This window comes from Prionailurus bengalensis, chromosome B1, assembly GCF_016509475.1.
Source record: "Prionailurus bengalensis isolate Pbe53 chromosome B1, Fcat_Pben_1.1_paternal_pri, whole genome shotgun sequence".
Lineage (NCBI taxonomy): Eukaryota > Metazoa > Chordata > Mammalia > Carnivora > Felidae > Prionailurus > Prionailurus bengalensis.
The window spans coordinates 21,252,145-21,269,969 of record NC_057344.1 but is presented as its reverse complement, the minus strand read 5'-3'; the positions used below and the strand labels follow the sequence as shown (position 1 = coordinate 21,269,969).

General features: G+C 37.2%; 1 protein-coding gene across 2 annotated transcripts in view; it reads left to right on the top strand.

The window, feature by feature from the left end:
* The window catches only part of VPS37A (VPS37A subunit of ESCRT-I), a 46,418-nt gene that overhangs the window by 7,604 nt on the left and 20,989 nt on the right, over positions 1 to 17,825 (top strand). For both annotated transcript variants that reach the window (XM_043560090.1, XM_043560099.1), the window contains 3 exons: positions 12,854 to 12,928; positions 14,818 to 14,932; positions 15,537 to 15,637. In XM_043560090.1, coding sequence (XP_043416025.1) covers positions 12,854 to 12,928; positions 14,818 to 14,932; positions 15,537 to 15,637 — 291 coding nt within the window. The remainder of the gene's footprint in view (positions 1 to 12,853; positions 12,929 to 14,817; positions 14,933 to 15,536; positions 15,638 to 17,825) is intronic.

Below are 17,825 nucleotides of genomic sequence, written 5' to 3'. Positions count from 1 at the left end.
CTTCTCCAAGGTTCCAGTCTCAAGGAGATCATCTACTTGGTACTTAGCAACCGCAAACATGCATTTAAAGCTTTTGAGAGGATACAGTTCACCAGAGAGATTTTTATAATAACTATAAACAGGATAATTCCCAGTGTTTGGATTACACTTTGAAGCCATGTTCCCCAAAACCCAAACCAATCAAAGAAAGACCATGTTGGGGGCACCTAGGTGGCTCAGTAGGTTAAGCTTCTGATTTCGGCTCAGGTTGTGACCTCACAATTCATGGGTTTGAACCCCACATTGGGCTTTGTGCTGACAACTCAGAGCCTGGAGCCTGTTAAGGATTCTGTGTCTCCCTCTCTCTCTGCCCCTCCCCAGCTTGCTCACAAGCATGCTTTTTCTCTTTCTCTCTCTCTCTCTCTCTCAAAAAATAAGTAAACAAAACAAAAACAAATAATAATAAGAAAGAAAGAAAGACCCTGTTGAAGGAATCTCCCTTTTTAGGACAAGTGGTTTGCTCAGTGATTTTATATAATTTTCAACTTTCCCAGAAGTACTAATCCACATACAGCAGGTGAAGTTGGCCACAGCAGATAACCTCCATACTCAGCTAAAAGATAATCATGGGATATCCTACTGTCAAGAACTTTGGGGGGGGGGGGGGAAGAACTTTGGCTGGAGAATGCAAGGATTTTTACTGGACAGCTATTGCTTTAGCAGTGGATTCTGCAATTTCAGGAATTAGGAAGCTCCTGATCATAATCTCCTTTACATTTATCCCTAGCCGGGGTGGTAGGGACCTGCCAAAAGGAGTGAACATTGAATCATGAAAGCCTCCTGGTAGGTCCTTTCTAACTCAACAGTGTAAATTCAGGGGAGTCAACCAATGAAATGTATTATTTTGATTGTGAAAAGTTAGGGGCACAGTTACATTTTCTCCTAGCCTGAAATAAAAGTTTGCTATAAATTTCAGAGGTTTACCCCCATTAGTAGTGACCAGGCAGATACAGATGAGGGTGTTATCTTTGCAGGCAAATGCCAGAATAAAGGAAATGAAAAGGAGAAAGGGTTTCATGGTTTCATGTTTAAAGTATGTAAGTTTTGATATGTTGCCTTGGGCAGAAACAGTCTCCCTCAGTGTCAGCTACTTTCTTGTTAATTTGATTCTGAGGTCTCCAGCATCTTTTAGTTTTGGAGCATTGGTCAGGAGCATTTAGTAAGGATCCTTCCAACAAGGCTTAAGTGCTACCTTCCTCTGATGTTGTTTTCGGAATACTCAGTCACCATGCTTTTAGGATAGGATCCATTGAATTGGGATCTGGAAAAGATTTTTTAACGTGTTAATGATAGGTTGAGCATAAGACATTCGAGGTTTACAGTAGTCGGTCATACTAACATGAGACAAGGGATCAACAGAATGTTGTATACCAGTAGGCATTGGTCTACCAGTGAGTGTCTCATGTGGAGTGAGTTTGTTTTCCAGATGGGGTACTGTGAATAGCCCACAGGATCAAAGGCAGTACCTTAGGGAAATCCAGTAGTTGCAAGTTTGGAAATTTTAAATTTAAGCATCTCATTAGTTCTTTTGACCTTGCCTTATTGCCTTATTGAAGGTGATAGAGATAGTGAAAATTCCAAGAAGTTTGCAGACTTTTCATGAAGGCTTGTATAATTTGTCGAGTGAAATGGGTGCCTTGATCACTTACTGGATATTGTGGAAGGTATAGCCTATCTGGGAAATATATTCTTTTTTTCCTTGCCGCTGTGGGGGCATTAGCCTTGCAACAGAGAAAGGCTTCAAACCATCCAGAAAACATGTGCAATAACAAGAACATATTGATAACCCACACTAAGAGGCAGTTGAATGACATTAATTTGCAGGTATTCAAAGGGTCCGGAGAGAGGAGGTCTGAGGCCTTTTGGGACAAAAATTGTTTTTCCAGGATTATGGACCTGACAAGTAGAAGTCTCCCTACCAGTGTTGATTCATAATTGCAGTCACCTTAAATGTACTTTAGTGTGTAAAGGAATGTAAAAACCAAAAAGTGGGATTTGCCTGAGAGCTGGGAATTACCAAGCAGCCAACTTTGGTTTCCCATAGCCCCATCTATTGACTTATCTTACAGCCATTGTTGACCCATCTTAATTTCTCTGATTCAGGAGCAGACTTTTGCCATATTGCAAGGTCATTAGGATGGCAAAAATCTGACCATGTGGGGGCCAGTTTTTATAGAAGCAAAATGAACTTCATGCACACATGCCACAATCTTACAAATACAATATAAAGAAGACATAGTATTCTTACTTGATAATGCTTCCCATGTAACTTAATATATCAAAGAAATCTAATTAGTTTAATCATTTTTTTGGAGTGTTCGAAGAACACTTCTGGAAGAACTCCAAAATTTCTTACATGTCAAAAAAGCCTTCATTTAGAATTTGGTTTTGGGAACTTTGTCAAAATATCAAAAAAGGGTTTTAAAGTTTGCCTAAATAGGATCACAAATCATTATGAGACTTAATACTCAGAAGGTAAAGAAATGTTCACAATCTGTTATCAAAAGCAGACTGGAAGTCCAAAAAAACAAACAAACAAACAAACAAACAAAAAAAACCTTTGTTCTTTTAACAGAGAAAATCAAATTCTAATTTTGTATCTGCCTACTATTGCTATCAAAACTTAACTCATTTTAATCTTAGGCCTGACCACTCATAAAGTTCGTTTCCAAAAATTCCTTTTTCACAAGCTTTATAAGTTTTCTGCTTTTCACATTCCGATTTTGTCCTGTTCTTTCTCTTTAAATAACCAACTCTTGGGGCCCCTGGGTGGCTCAGTCGGTTGGGGGTTCAACTTCAGCTCAGGTCATGGTCTCACGGTTCGTGGGTTCAAGCCCCGCATCAGGCTCTTTGCTGACAGCTTGGAGCCTGGAACCTGCCTCAGATTCTGTGTCTCCCTCTCTCTGTTCCTCCCCTACTCTCACTCTGTCTCTCTCTCTCCCAAAAATAAATAAAGATTAAAAAAAAAATTTAAAGAACCAACTCTTTAGGACAAAATTACTTTCTTTTCCCTCAACAAAAAAATGCATCTCCGTTTCTTACATGTTCTCTTAACCATTTTACTTTGTTTACATACAAAGATGTTTCCCTTATTTCTAGTAGCTTTAATAACAGTAAATAGAATTCTTAACCCTTCGAAATCTTAATTTCTAGTCAAAACTAAGAAGGAATTTTGAACTATCATACCAGCATTTTTTAGATGAACAAATTATGAATACATTTCATAATTTCTAGAAGCATGTGCTTTTTTCAGTTTTCCAATGAAGAATTAACAAAACTAAGTATCTTTTAGTTTTTCTGTAATAAGCCAAAAGTAGGTAAGCCTATGTTCAATAACAGTATTTTATCTTACTGGGAAATAATGTAAATATTCAGTACATTCCATCATTTAATTTAATTTAGCAAGACTCCTAAAATTTCCAGCTAGAGAGATTTGGAAAAAATTTTTAAGCACATTACCATAAAATATAATTATTTTATATGTAAGCTCTTATGCCACTTACATCTAAATCATTTGCTCCAGCACTCAAGTTTAGATTACCCACAAAACTTTGAGACGTTAGACACAATGAGCCATCATTCTAAGTCATTTTTGCTGACAAATTACAACAGCTGTAATAAACTAGTAATTCAGGTAGAATAAAATGTTTATCTTCATTGTATTCAATGTTGATAACTCTAAAGATATGCCTGTTTTAGTTAAACTGATGAATTTAAACTAGCTTTAATTTAGTAGAAGATTATCCTAGAACTTCAAAAAACATTTGGGTGTTTCTCTTATATTTCTGAGAATTTAATTAGATAAGCACTTAATTTTCCCTAAACCAATTAAATAGATCTTTAAGCCAACTAAATTTACAAATTAATTTTAAGAACACCAACTGGAGATAGAAAATACCACACATTTACTACAAGTTCTCTCTATAGAAAGAGACACATAAACACAGACGCAGACCTCATAGCTTATAGCTTTAAATTGTTGCCATGAATATAAGTGCAGAAACAAAATTCACTACGTATAAAAAAAAAAAAAGCCGCAGCTCAGTCTTTCTTTATTATCTTTTAATTTTAGGGCTGAATTTTAATATAGCATGAAAGTTTGAATTCTTACACTTGAAAGAAGCTTTTTGAGTATAGTCGACACACAATGTTACATTAATTTCAGGTCTACAGCATGATGATTCGGCTTCTCTATACCTTATGCTGTGCTCCCCACAAGTGTAGCTACCGTCTGTCACCATAAAACACTATTATAATATCATTGACAATATTCCCCGTGCTGTGCCTTTTATTCTCACGACTTAGTCATTCCAAAACTGGAAGCCTTCCACTCCTCTTCATGCATATTCCCCATTCTCCCAGCCTCCCTCCATCTGGCAACCATCATTTCTGAGTATCTAAAGGTTTGATTCTGCTTTTTTTTTTTTAATCATTTGTTTTTTAGATTCCACATATGAATGGAATCATACGATACTTAACTTTCTCAACCTGACTTACTTCATTTACCATAATAACCTCTTGATTCATCCATGTTGTCTCAGATGGCAAGGTCTCATTTTTTTTTTTTATGGCTGACTGATATTCCCTTGTATACATATACCATAACTTCCTTATCCATTCTTGTGTCAGTGGACACTAAGATTGCTTCCATATTTTGGCTACTATAAATAATGCTTCAGTAAACAGGGGTGCATGTCTTTTCAAATTAGTGTTTGTTTTCTTTGGATGAGTACCCAGTAGTGGAGTTACTGGATCAAATGGTATTCCTGTTTTTACTTTTTGGGGGGAACCTCCATACCCACCGTGGCTGTACCAGTTGACGTTCCCATCAACAGTGCATGAAGGTTCCTTTTTCACCACATCCTTACCAGTACTTGTTATTTCTTGTCTTTGATTTTAGCTGTTCCAACAGGTATAAAGTGATAACATATATTTAAAACAAGTGTAGCTGTTTTTAATTCCTCAAAGAGTTAAGTTGCCACCGAAATGATATCAAAGGATACTCATACTCATCCCCTTATGTTTGAGTGTTTTTTTCCTGCTCTGGGTGCATTTAGCTTAGAGAAGTCCTAAAAAAAAAAAACAAAAAATTCTTCTCAGGTTCTGAATACCAGCTTCTAATTTGGACAGATTTCTGATCATAGAGTTAGGAAATCCTTTCAAGTATCTTGTCAAGTCTCAGCCAAGACATACAGTTAACATTTGTGGCAATTTTAAACAACCTCATTGATCCTAGCCGCATCCTCAAAAAGGGCACAAAAGATACTGTCTTTATAAGATCTAGAACCTGCATGTCCCAGACAGGCTGAAAGCCAAGCCAAATTCTTAGGATGTAAAACGAGACCATCAAGAAGGCAGTAGCTATCCCTGGAAGAACAAGGATCAATAACCAATTGTTCCGGATTTGGAAAGGAAAGGGATTTTTTTTTTTTTCCCTCTCTACTGGGTTCAGGACATAATTTATTTACAAAACTTTTTGAGAATCCTCTATGGGTTTAAGAAATGATTTAACTATGACCCTTAGTTAACTGTAGGGGTTGCCTGCATCCTGGGATGGTCTTTATCTTAAAAAGTAACTAATAGTCTCTTCAGAATGGAAAGGCAACTCAGATAGAGGATTCCTAGAAAGAGTACTCAAATAAAGGAGAGAGGAGGGCCATAGGAAGTAATGTCAGTCTTATATGTTCGTCTTTTGTTTTAGGTGCCTTTCTTTTTCATTGTCCTTTTACAGTGAATCAATGAAACTTTTGGAATTTTGAAACCTTTTGAAGGCTTCTGCCTACCAATTAAAGTAGGTATCCCGTTCTATTTGAGAATACTTTCAAGTGTTCTTCAAGAACACTTTTTTAAAATTTTTTTTTAAGTTTATTTATTTATTTATTTATTTGAGAAGAGAGAGCCAGAGCATGAACAGGGGAGGGGAGAGAAAGAGGGAGACACAAAATCTGAAACAGGCTCCAGGCTCTGAGCTGTCAGCACAGAGCCCAACGGGGGGCTCGAACTCACGGACTGCAAAATTATGACCTGAACTGAAGTCAGACGCTTAACCGACTGAGCCACCCAGGCGTCCCAAGAACACTTCTTAAATTATTTCTCTAATTGGAGTATTTACCTTAATGGCCATTGTAATTCTAGGTTGGTTTTAGTAAGATCTTGCTATTTGACTAAATATTTGAAACTTCTGGGACTACAGATTTTAGACCTACAGTAAGCAGGTGTATGCCAGAATGTGGCCTGGTCAACTCTACATATAAAAGATCCCACTTTTTAGCTAAGCCTCTGGATTTCTCGAAGTCAAACTAATACCTAAGAGAGACATGACATGGAGTTGGGAATTGTGCGATGTTTTACCTCATTGCATAGAAATTGCCTTCAGGTTGGTGGGTGACCTAGTGTCAGTTCTAACCCATTACTGTGACCAACTTATTCTATCACAGAAGTCTTCTTGAGGTGGTGAGTGCTCTAATAGCCTTTGAATTTAAATGCTTGACCCATGGCCACCAATGTTTGCAGCCTTATTTCTGGCTTCTGAGACTTTCTTACCAGCCATTATTTAAAACAACACTAGAGGCCTCACACTGGACCTAGTCCAGCTCACATCAGGCCCAGCCTGGCTCTTAAGTCAGATCCAGCCAGTGGCCACCAACCCCAGCCAGTGGCCACCACCAGTTGCCACCGTAGGCTTCACCAGCAGACGCTAGTAAATGGAGACTGTGGGTTAGAATTGGGGAAAGTACCAAACCCAGCAAACGCCCATCAGTGGGGATTGTAGACTGGAACTGGGAAAGGGATTTCAATATGAAATTGTAGACTGAACCAAGCAAAGGACTGGAGTTCCGTTAGAGCCTCTTGTCTGTGCAGACTGACTCATTAACTCTATACTGGAAACCAATTAGATCCAAGTTCAAATGCAAAGAAGGTGGAGCTCAAAGAGAGAGGAGCTCACCAAAGGTCCTTGAAGTGCCACGCCTGTGTTTCTTTTTATTTCCAATTGTCCTTGGAAATTCCCTTCTTCGGATCCTGTTGCTGCCACCCAATCTGTTAAAAGACAAAACCAAGTAAATTTTGAAGATGCAGTTGGCTTCATTAGATGCTACATGAATTTGGCAGTATCCCATCCAGCAAATAAGGGGAGCTCCCAGTAGTTGTGCAAGATGGAAAGTTTTTATAGGAAGGGTGGTGGAGCAAAGAAGTTATTAGCAAAATAAAAGAAAAGGATTGTACCAGGTAAGGTCACCTTTCTTTGGGGTAAAAGTAGGGGGTCTAATTAGGTGGATTACCTCATCTTGGAAGTGATAGAGGGGACCCATGTGACAGATAATCTCATTTAGTGCTGTTCAGAAAATTCCTGACTGGTTAAGACAAATTTCTGAGGAGGTTGAGGCTACAGTCAGGTTAGGTATTAAGACCTAGTGTGGTGGGGCGCCTGGGTGGCGCAGTCGGTTAAGCGTCCGACTTCAGCCAGGTCACGATCTCGCGGTCCGTGAGTTCGAGCCCCGCATCAGGCTCTGGGCTGATGGCTCGGAGCCTGGAGCCTGTTTCCGATTCTGTGTTTCCCTCTCTCTCTGCCCCTCCCCCGTTCATGCTCTGTCTCTCTCTGTCCCAAAAATAAATAAAAAACGTTGAAAAAAAAATTTAAAAAAAAAAAAAAAAAGACCTAGTGTGGTGACTTAGCCTAAGTGTCTGTATTTTGGGCCTCTCTTTTTCTTTTTAATGAGACCACGGGGGTGTGAGATTTTCAATGGCAAAGGATGTGAATACTTAGAGCCCCCGTGTTATTTCACACCTGAAGTTTTTCCCGTGGTGTTTCTTCTGTGTAGAGTGTCCACTTTGTTTCCCTGATTCTCTTTCCTAGGTGTTAACTCTTACTTGACTTTTAACTGTAGTTCAGATATTATTTCCCTGAAGACCCTACCACCCCTACCCTTGTTTAGGTTAGGTGCTTTCTTCTGTGTTCCTCTAGCTCTTTGCACCTCTGTTTCATTATCCTGTGTTCCACAGAACACTGTTCAAAGAGTACTGTGAAATACATGCTCCGTGTCAAACAGACTGAGAAAACAAAATCGAGTGCTTTAGAATTTCCCAAAGCCTTCAAAATGTAAAAACGTGTCAGTATTCTCCAAGAAGAGAAGGTAGTATGAAACATTTTCCAAACAGAGCGCTGAACCATTTATTTGAGCTATTAATTTTAAATTTTCAGTTTCTTAATTTTTCATTTTCATGTCAACTGTGTTGTGTGTATGTGAATGCAAGTGTTGTTTTGTTACTTTAAGAATGTTAATTACAGAAATTTAGAGTCTTCTGTTTGCTAAATTAACTCTGTTTCCTTAAGTTTTTGTATTTGGGGCCTTGTTGAGTTTGGTGCCTGCCTTGCATGGTTTTGTTTTGTTCAGACCTCTTTTGAAGTGTTCATTTCTGTATTGGAGATTTCTTGTTGACTTGTTGGTAGATATTGAACTCTGTTTATGATAGCCTGCCTCTGATGATGAATAAAAAAAGAATGATTTGCTCCAAGATGGGACAAGCTGATATTTGTCTTTGGGCGTTGGAGGCTACCTGGAAGTCAGCACCTTCCTAAGGCACTGCTGCCTCACCGTGTTGTTCTAGATACAGAGATGACTGACTGTTGGTTGGAACAAGCAGGGAAAAGAGAGTGATCTGTCCTACCTTCTGTTCCACACATCTTCCCATTCATTACCCTGGGAAATGTTTCTGCCCTGCCCTCCACACTCTGGGTTTGCATTGACTTTCTTCAAGGGTTTGCAGGACCTTCAGACTACTCCTGCTTTGCATTGGTCTTGTTTTGGGGGTTTGTCATTAGTTCCTGTATATACTAACTTTTTCTTGCCTTTTTTCCTTATTGTCACCCTTTTCCTTAAATCTAATCCCATCTTTTTATCTTTTAGGGATTCCTCAGAATTTCTTCTCTGCTTACTCTTTGCAAAGCACTGTTACAGCTTTGGTTTTTTTTTAAAGTCTTTTGTGATATTTTCTAGAAATTTAGGTGGGAAAGGGAAGTTGTCTAATCTCTACCATCTTTAAGCATCTGCATCCTTTATTTGCAAGGTTCACTTGTAAACATTTCTTGATTTACTCAGCACTGGGACATGCATGCTTGAACTGGTCTTTTTTAGTCCCTTGATTTTTTCTTCATGCTGTGCGCCCCTTCAAAGACCACACATATTTCTGTATTTGTTTCTTTGCAAGATGGTGGCTATATGGTAGCTGTTCGATTGAACTAAGTCTTACGAAGTCCAACTGTACACAAAATATAAAGTCCAAAATATAGTCAGATAAATGATTGTTTTGTAAAGGAATCTTTCTACCATAACTGGTGCCTATATTGCATTTCAAGGTCTATTTGTTTATAGTTTTACGGACTATCAAAGAAATGAGGATGCCACTTGATCATACATTCTAGCAGAGTTCTTTGTTGTTTCAGTTTGAAAACCATAGTAATTCACTTGTCTGAGAGAACCTAGAACATAAAAATATTAATGGAAGGTCATTCAAATTTGCTCTTATAGTGTGGTTACAGTATTACTTTAAAATATGTGTGTGTTTATATCCAGAATGCTACTGCCTGTTAGCTGAAAGATAAGGCTGCAAAGAATGTTTATCAAAGTGTGATTTATAATAGTAAAACCTAGAAACAATCTCAATAATTGGTAAAAAGTAGATTAAACATGATAGTAAAACATTATACAGCCATTTAAAAAAAGACAATGTAAAATAGCATTTACTGATTCAAGAAGAGCAAGTTACAAATTGTGTAGACAGTACAGTTGCATTTTACATAAGGCTCTGAATATAGAAAGATTAGGTTATATACCAATGTGTTAGTGGATTGATTTTTATGTTCTCCTTGCTTGTTCTTTTTGTTTTTTCCCAATGAAAATGAATCATTTTTAAAATAAGTTTTTTAAAAGTTATTTAAAATAGCAAAAACTTCAAAAATCACATTTGTGAATATTCAGGAATGATTCTTCTTTTACTTAAGTAAACAGATATTTGCCATATTGTCTAATGTAGCTAGTGCAGGGGAGAAAAATGGTGTCCTCAACTCTCTCAGGATATCTGGCTGGGTCTGAAAATTAAACTGACAGATTAACAGGAGAAAAGTATATAAGCTTATTTAATAGAAGTTTTACATGAGATGGAAAACTTAAAAAGGAAGTGAGGACCCAAAGAAATAGTTAGACCTAAGTATTTTATGCTAGGTTTGATTAAGAGTGCACAGTAATGGAGGAATATGATGGGTTAAAGAATATGAGGTAATTGGAGTAAACAAGGTGGGGGCCAGCTTCACAAGGCTTCTTTGTTACTATTCTTCTTGGTGTCCCTTTGTCTTTGGAAGTAAGGATGTTCCTTTCCTCTTGATATAAGAAGGGCATATGTCATATGAGGGTTTTATGATGTTTCAAGGAAGAAGGATGGGGCAGGGAGGAGGTTAGAGTAACATTCCTGCTTCTCGTATTTTCTCAAACTCCTTTGGCTGAAAATAATCAAGATGCTGAAGTAGTATGTCCTGAACTCCAACAATTACCATGACTAACTTGTGTTGGAATTTGTTTACTCATAGTTCAGCTTTCACTAATATTACGAGTATTGCTTTCAGTTATCTATTATACCTCATTTGTGTAGGAAATTTGCCAAAACTTAATAATAATGTCAACACTTTAATCATCAGGACAATGAATTGAACACTTCTAAGCCAATGAATTAAGTGAAAATTATTTTAATCAAATTTATTTACTTTCTATAAAAATACACTGAAAAACTGACTTAAAACTTCAGTACTATAAATGTAAACAGGCTGCAACTGTGATGCATGTTCAAAATGCATAGTTAATGATAGTTAACATGTATTGAACAATTACGGTATTTTGTGGAGGGCTTTACGTGTATTCTCTCGTTTAATCTAACAAATGCTTTCGGTAGATAGGTACTTTAAACATCCCTGTTTTCCATTTGAGAGATAAGTAGTTTGCATATAGTCACACAAGTAAATGGTTTAGAGGGAGAATTTGAACCCAGGAAGCCTCACTTTGGAGGTCATGCTTTTAACCATGAAGATGCTCTACTTAGCTCAAAACTGATGGATGCTTTTGTGACCAGCATTCCCTTGAAGCACTTACACCTTCGGGTCTTAAAATAATATAGAGGAATAGAAAACTGAAGCCATTTAATTGATTATACGGTGTTCCTACAACTGAGGAGGTTGTCAGTATCCTAGTGTCCAGACGTGAACCCCAAAGAAAAACCTGTCTAACACTGTTTAAGTCCTAATACTGAATATCTTTTTGAGTCTCTTCTCAGCTGTTTCTTCTTCTCAATTCTAACCCCATTCCATAGGATGTCAGAGTACAGAGCTTTAGTTGAAGCAATCAAAAGAACAAAAAGTAAATTATTACGTAAATGCTAGATCTTTTAGTAGCATTAATGCTTGGAAAAGTTTCATGCCTTTTTGAATATTAAGATTCTTCCTAACTTTAACTCATTAGTACTACTTAACATTTTTCCCTTTGGAAATACTATGAGTGTTCATTAGGACTTGAAGTGAGCTTCCAAAAGATTTGGTTGCTAGATTGTAGTTGTAATAATGTGTCCCTACAATTAATAATAAATTAATTCTAAGTATAGAGCATTAAAGTGTAAGGAAATTATATTAGTTGGCAGTTCTATTCAGCTGCTACCAGCAGAAACTCCCAAAATACTGACTTACACAAGATAAAACTTTTTCCTCTCACAAAAAAGAAATTCAGTTGACAATACTGTAGTCGTTAAAGACTCAAGCTACTTCTTTCTTTCTGCTCAGCTCTCCCTAGTATATGACTTCCATTCTCACCGTCACTCATGGTCCAATATGGCTGTTGGAAGTGCAGCTATCAGGTCCAGGCAGGAAGGGCAAATAGACTCTTACTCATTTTTTTTTGTCCCCTCTTTTAGATGCTTTCCTAGTAGTTTGACCCTACGACCTCCCTATATCTATCTTGGAGGTTAAGTCTGTACCAACAACTAGCTGCCAAAAAAGGCTAGAATGTTGCTACTCAAAATAAAATTAGACTTCTCTTACTTAGGAAGAACAGGAGGAAAATGGCCAGCAGTCTGTCATAAGACTGTAGGAGACATCTTATCTAGACTTAAGTTTAAGATATTAAGACCCAGACTTCCCTAGCTGTCTATATAGGTGAATAGTGGCAGAGTTACGATCAGAACCCAGATGTCTTATTGACCTGTGTTAACCAGAGGATAACAGTTGCTTCTAGTAATGATGAATTAGATAAAATTATAGTAAATCGATCTAGTATTAATAGGAGTTTTTCTTTGCTATTTTACCTCAACATCTATCTGCACTGTATCCACACACACTTGGATATCTCAGAATATTTTGCCTGCTTATTTGATAAATCTTTCTATGATAATTGTTCCCTTAAGATGCGAGTTATTGGGGCGCCTGGGTGGCTCAGTCGGTTGAGCGTCTGACTTTGGCTCAGGTCATGATCTCGCGGTCCGTGAGTTCAGGCCCCGCGTCGGGCTCTGTGCTGACTGCTCAGAGCCTGGAGCCTGTTTCGGATTCTGTGTCTCCCTCTCTCTGACCCTCCCCTGTTCATGCTCTGTCTCTCTCTGTCTCAAAAATAAATAAACATTTAAAAAAAAATTAAAAAAAAAAAAGATGTGAGTTATATTGGCTGTCTAGATTCTGTGATTAAAATTAATAGTTTTAGTAGGCTCTAAAAACATATAAAATTCTTTTTAACATTAATGGTTTTGTAACTTCAGGTAAACTTTTCTCTCAAATTTTCTCTTACAGTATAGCTGAAATACAGAAAGATGTGGAATACAGGTTGCCATTCACCGTAAACAACCTGACAATTAACATTAATATGTGAGTAGAATTGTATCCTATATTTTTACGTAATAGTGTGTTTAAAAGTCTTTTCATTATTTTGTTTCTTAGTTATTAGACGTAAATTGCTTAAAGTAAACTTGCTTAAACCTTTCCCTTTCTAGTAACTGTAACTTCTAAAAAAGTTAATGCAATTTCGTGAAACAAAAATTTTTTAAAGACATCATTATAATGATATTGCTGTAAGAAAAAACTACACAAGAAGAAAGAAATGCAATAAAAAGATGTAATGATCTTTAGTACCATAATTATTTTTATTGATTTGCACTAAAGTTTTAGCTGGAGGTAGGCTGAAAGAAAGAATGATAAGGACAATCAAAGGGATTGTGTATCGAAAACCATTAGAGATCTATTCAGCTTTATATCAAAAACAAGTTAAAATAGTCTAGTTTTCAGCAACAGATACACTACATCAGCCAGAAAGTTCAAGGCTCAATTTGATCTGCTGATTAAAGAAAAAAAAAATCAAGTTAAAAATTTTCTTCGTGAGAGAAAAGATTGGACAGGATGATTGCTGAATTCCCCATTTAACCATAAGTGCAGTTATTAGTCTTCAGCATGAAAGTATTAAGTTACTACTTTCTCAGATTGCAGTAGGGGGCTGGGTGCTGGAGCAGGTGTTTGTGGGTAAGAAGCACTTAACTGGAAGACAAGAAACATGGCTTATTCATCTTCATATTCTCACCGTCTAGCACAATGCCAGCACAGAAAAGGCCTTGTTAAATCCTAGTTGAATAAGTGAATGAAAGTGTGAACGTCTAACAGTCCCAAGCATGATGCTGGGTTATCTTGATATAGAGGAGCTTTTTGAATCCTCACAACAGTCCTGCAAATTGGGCAAATTACAGACACATAGGTAGTGAACAGCATAGTCAGGATTACAAACCCAGATTGGTTGTGCTTCAAAGACCATTCATTGCCTTTTTTACCAAACTACTTTAACGTCTTTATATAAATGAAGTAGTTTTGTCCCCCATATGCTTTAGTAGGAAAAGCCAAAAAGGACCCAGTTTTCTTTTTGACAGTGCTATAAAATAAATAGTTACCTGAGCCAGCAGGCGAACAGAGACACCGTTTAAAGGGACATATTCTTCTTTGAGAGGTTTGGAAATCAGTATCCATATCCAGTAAAATCCCATTTTTTAAGACTTCGATCTCTGATTTTTTAAATTTGTGGTAGTTCAGAAAGGTTGAGATTTTCACCTTTTTTTTTTTTTTTTTTTTTTTTTTTGTATTGAGAGTTTACTGTTCTTTACTTGAAACCATGTGATTGACCTCAGGCTTGGGAGAGATGTGTTAATGGGGACAATTAGAAGAGAGCTTTATAGAACCAAGGCATGATGACAGCTACAGTGTTTTAATTGTAGTACTTTGGCTTTTATCTATTCACTCTTTAAAAATTCAGTAGATAGTGAAATAATTCTTGGCAGTATTTCAAAAGTAGGAAAACCACGAGGAAATTATATGGACAGAAACTGTGGTCCAGCTGATAGCCAGACTGGGTTACTGTGGTTCACCTCGTACAAATAACCTGATCTGACTTTTATCTGAGATTTTACGTAGCTTGATTTGTTGTGTTTGAAAGCAATTAATTGACTTGGTGTAAAGAATATTCTATAACTCGGGGTATCCATATTCCACATTAAGAAGGTTTTACTATATTGAATTACTTTATGATATTGCTGCCAAAGTAGATCCTTTTGTATATTTTCAATCAACAACCATAAGAGAGCACTTACTACTGTGAATAATTAATTCAAATTAAAGTATGAAAATTTAATTTGCTTTTAACTAAGTTTGTTTTAGCATTAATGACTATATAACATAACCCTTGTCTTTCTGTTTTTCATCTGTTCTACATTGAACAGATTGCTCCCTCCACAGTTTCCTCAGGAAAAACCAGTGATCAGTGTTTATCCACCAATACGACATCACTTAATGGATAAACAAGGAGTCTATGTTACCTCTCCATTAGTAAACAACGTATGTATATAGTATAATTTATTTCAGAGTAGTATAACAGGTGTATTACTTTTCTGCTGTATATTCAGAAATCTAAAATGCATTTAAAATCTCATTTGGAATCAGTACAATTCCGAGAAAAAAAAAGTCACTATATCTAATAGATAATATTGATTTGAAAGTTATTTGTTTTTCTGTGATGAGGACCTGTTGATCTTAGAACTTTGGTTCATAGTAGATCTTCCATAGTTGTCAGGAGGGGATAAAATTCAAATATGCCTCCAAGTTCTTAGGATACATAAATAATTGATTAATGTGAGGAACTGTAACTTATATGTACTCTTAGTATTTATCATTGAACCTTAAAATTATTTTAAAAAGTGTGGAAATATTGTAGCTCCATTAATGGTTAAATAGATTTTTAACCTGATTTATGGCATCGAGTGTATAGGAAAATATTATAAGTTGTAGATTGCTCATATGGTCATTTGACACAATATCCTTTGTTTTTCATTTACTTCCTGACTTGCAGAAGGGGATTTAAGATTAAGTTTTAGGATGACATTATCCTAATAAGACTTATTCTGAAAGTGATTTTAATCTTCCTGTATACTGTTACTTTCAGTTTACAATGCATTCAGATCTTGGAAAAATTATTCAGAGTCTATTGGATGAGTTTTGGAAGAATCCTCCAGTTTTAGCTCCTTCTTCAACAGCATTTTCATAGTAAGTATATTTGTAACAAAAAACCTATATGTATATATTTATTTTTACTTATTTTTATCAAAGTGCACATAATACAGTTTAAAATTTCAAATGATGTTAAAAGGCAGTTCTCTTTTTTTCCATATTCCCACCTTCACACAGACAAATTTATACTTTTCAGAGGCAGCTGCGTTTTCTTCTTTTAAAAGGCTGCTTCTCCAATATTTACCTTCATCTTTCTGAATAATGTAAATATAATATAAACACACATCTCTTAATTCTCTCATTTTAGGTGTATCAGCCTTCTGTTATGATTGATGAGACTTTATCTTTCACAAACGTTCCTTTCCTTCCAGCCTCTCAGTGATTGAGGTCATGATTTTTACTTAAATTTCATGTTTGATATTTTCATTAATTTGATTCTGGAAATATTCCCTGTTGCTAAGTCATGTACTTGGTCATGATTACATTTCTTTTATGATACAACTTTTTGCTTTTTTTTTGGAGATGATAATTCTGTGTTTCCATTGGTTATTTTATCTTTTTAATTTTCCACATCTTTCAGCAGCTTTGAAAAATACCTTTCAAATCGTTTTTACACATCATCAAACCTTGACAAACATGTATTTTCCTTGTGAATCTGCAGTTTGATTAGAGACTACTAGAGACAGCTCATCTTTGTTTCATCTTTTGCATTAACTGTTGTGGTTGCAAATCCAGGGATTGAAATACTCTGAAGGCTCACTTAATTTTCACATCTGGCAGTTAAAGTCAGTCACAAAGTCCCATCCAGGTTCAAAGGGGTGGAGACTAGACTCCCATCTCTTGATAGAGTGGCAAAGGTCAAGAAATCTATCTGTAGATGTTTTGAAAATACAAAATGCCACAGTTCTTCTGGCAACAAGAATTTACTTCTCTCCTATATGCAAAAATGTATGCAGTCCCTTACAACCAGTGGGACATAAAGCCTGGTATTGTAAAAATCTGTGCTGTGTTCTGGGAGAACCCAGAGGTCCTTAGGAAGCTGAGTTCCGGCCTTTAAAGAGGCAACACTCCAAACATCCTGAACAGAAACAGCACAGATTCAGCAATTTGAAAAATGCCTGGGGCACACAGAAGGTAGAGTGATTTACTCATCACAGAGTTTGTCCAGAGAAACAGGAATCTCGGGACCCCCCACCCCCACCCCACTTAGGAAAAAAGGAGCTAGCACATGTCTTTTCTCTGCCTGTCCCCTCAGCTTAAACACAGCTGTGGGAACCAGTGTGGCACCAACACTTGCTATGTAACTTGCTTATGCCAGGGCCTGCCACCCCATGCTTCATTGGATATGCCCTCACCAGTCACACTTGCTTCAGTCCCCAGCACTGTGAGGTCCCTCCCCCAGAAGAACTGCACAGCCCTTGCCAGCACCCCAATACACAAAAGCCTAAGGCATTTGCTGCAAAAGCCTAAAGCAAAACATGTTAAAAGTGCCTGCCCTGCCCAAGCACTCTATGCAGGTCCACTTAGCACTTAGGCCATCTCAGTCCCCACAGCAGAGGCTCCAGGCCTTATTTAGCAGGCAGACCAGTGCACTTCACTCCCCTGGGATCAAACACTACCCACAGCAGACCAAGAAAGCCACTGCAGAAAAACTGGACTGAAGGGAAAAGTGGCAGGAACACAACAGGGCACACACAACACACAGAGGCACGCCCCCCCCCCCCCCCCCCCCCCGAGTGCCAGGTCCTGAGGAACAGGAGGCACTGCACTGCAAGACACTGCAGGATCTCGTGGATGTAGCTGGCCTTCCTAGCACATGGAGAGTTAGACAAAATGAGGAGACAGAGAAATATGTCCCAAATGAAAGAACAAGACCAAACCACAGCAGGAAACCTAAGTAAAACGGATATGAGTAGTAGGCATGTTAGAGAATTTGAAGTATTGATCGTGAAGATACTTGCTGGCCTTGAGAAGAGTGGAGGCCATCAGACCCTTAACAAAGAGATAAAAAATAACCACTGAGAGATGAACACAATAAGTGCAATTAAAAATGGACTTATTGGAATATATAACGCAATAGATGAAGCAGAAGAACAAATTAATGATCTGGATGAGAGAGTAATGGAAAGTAACCAAGCTGAACAAATGAAAGAAAAAAAATTGATGCAAATTGGGACTACTCTTAGGGAACTCAATGACTGTCAAGTATAAGAATATTCACGTT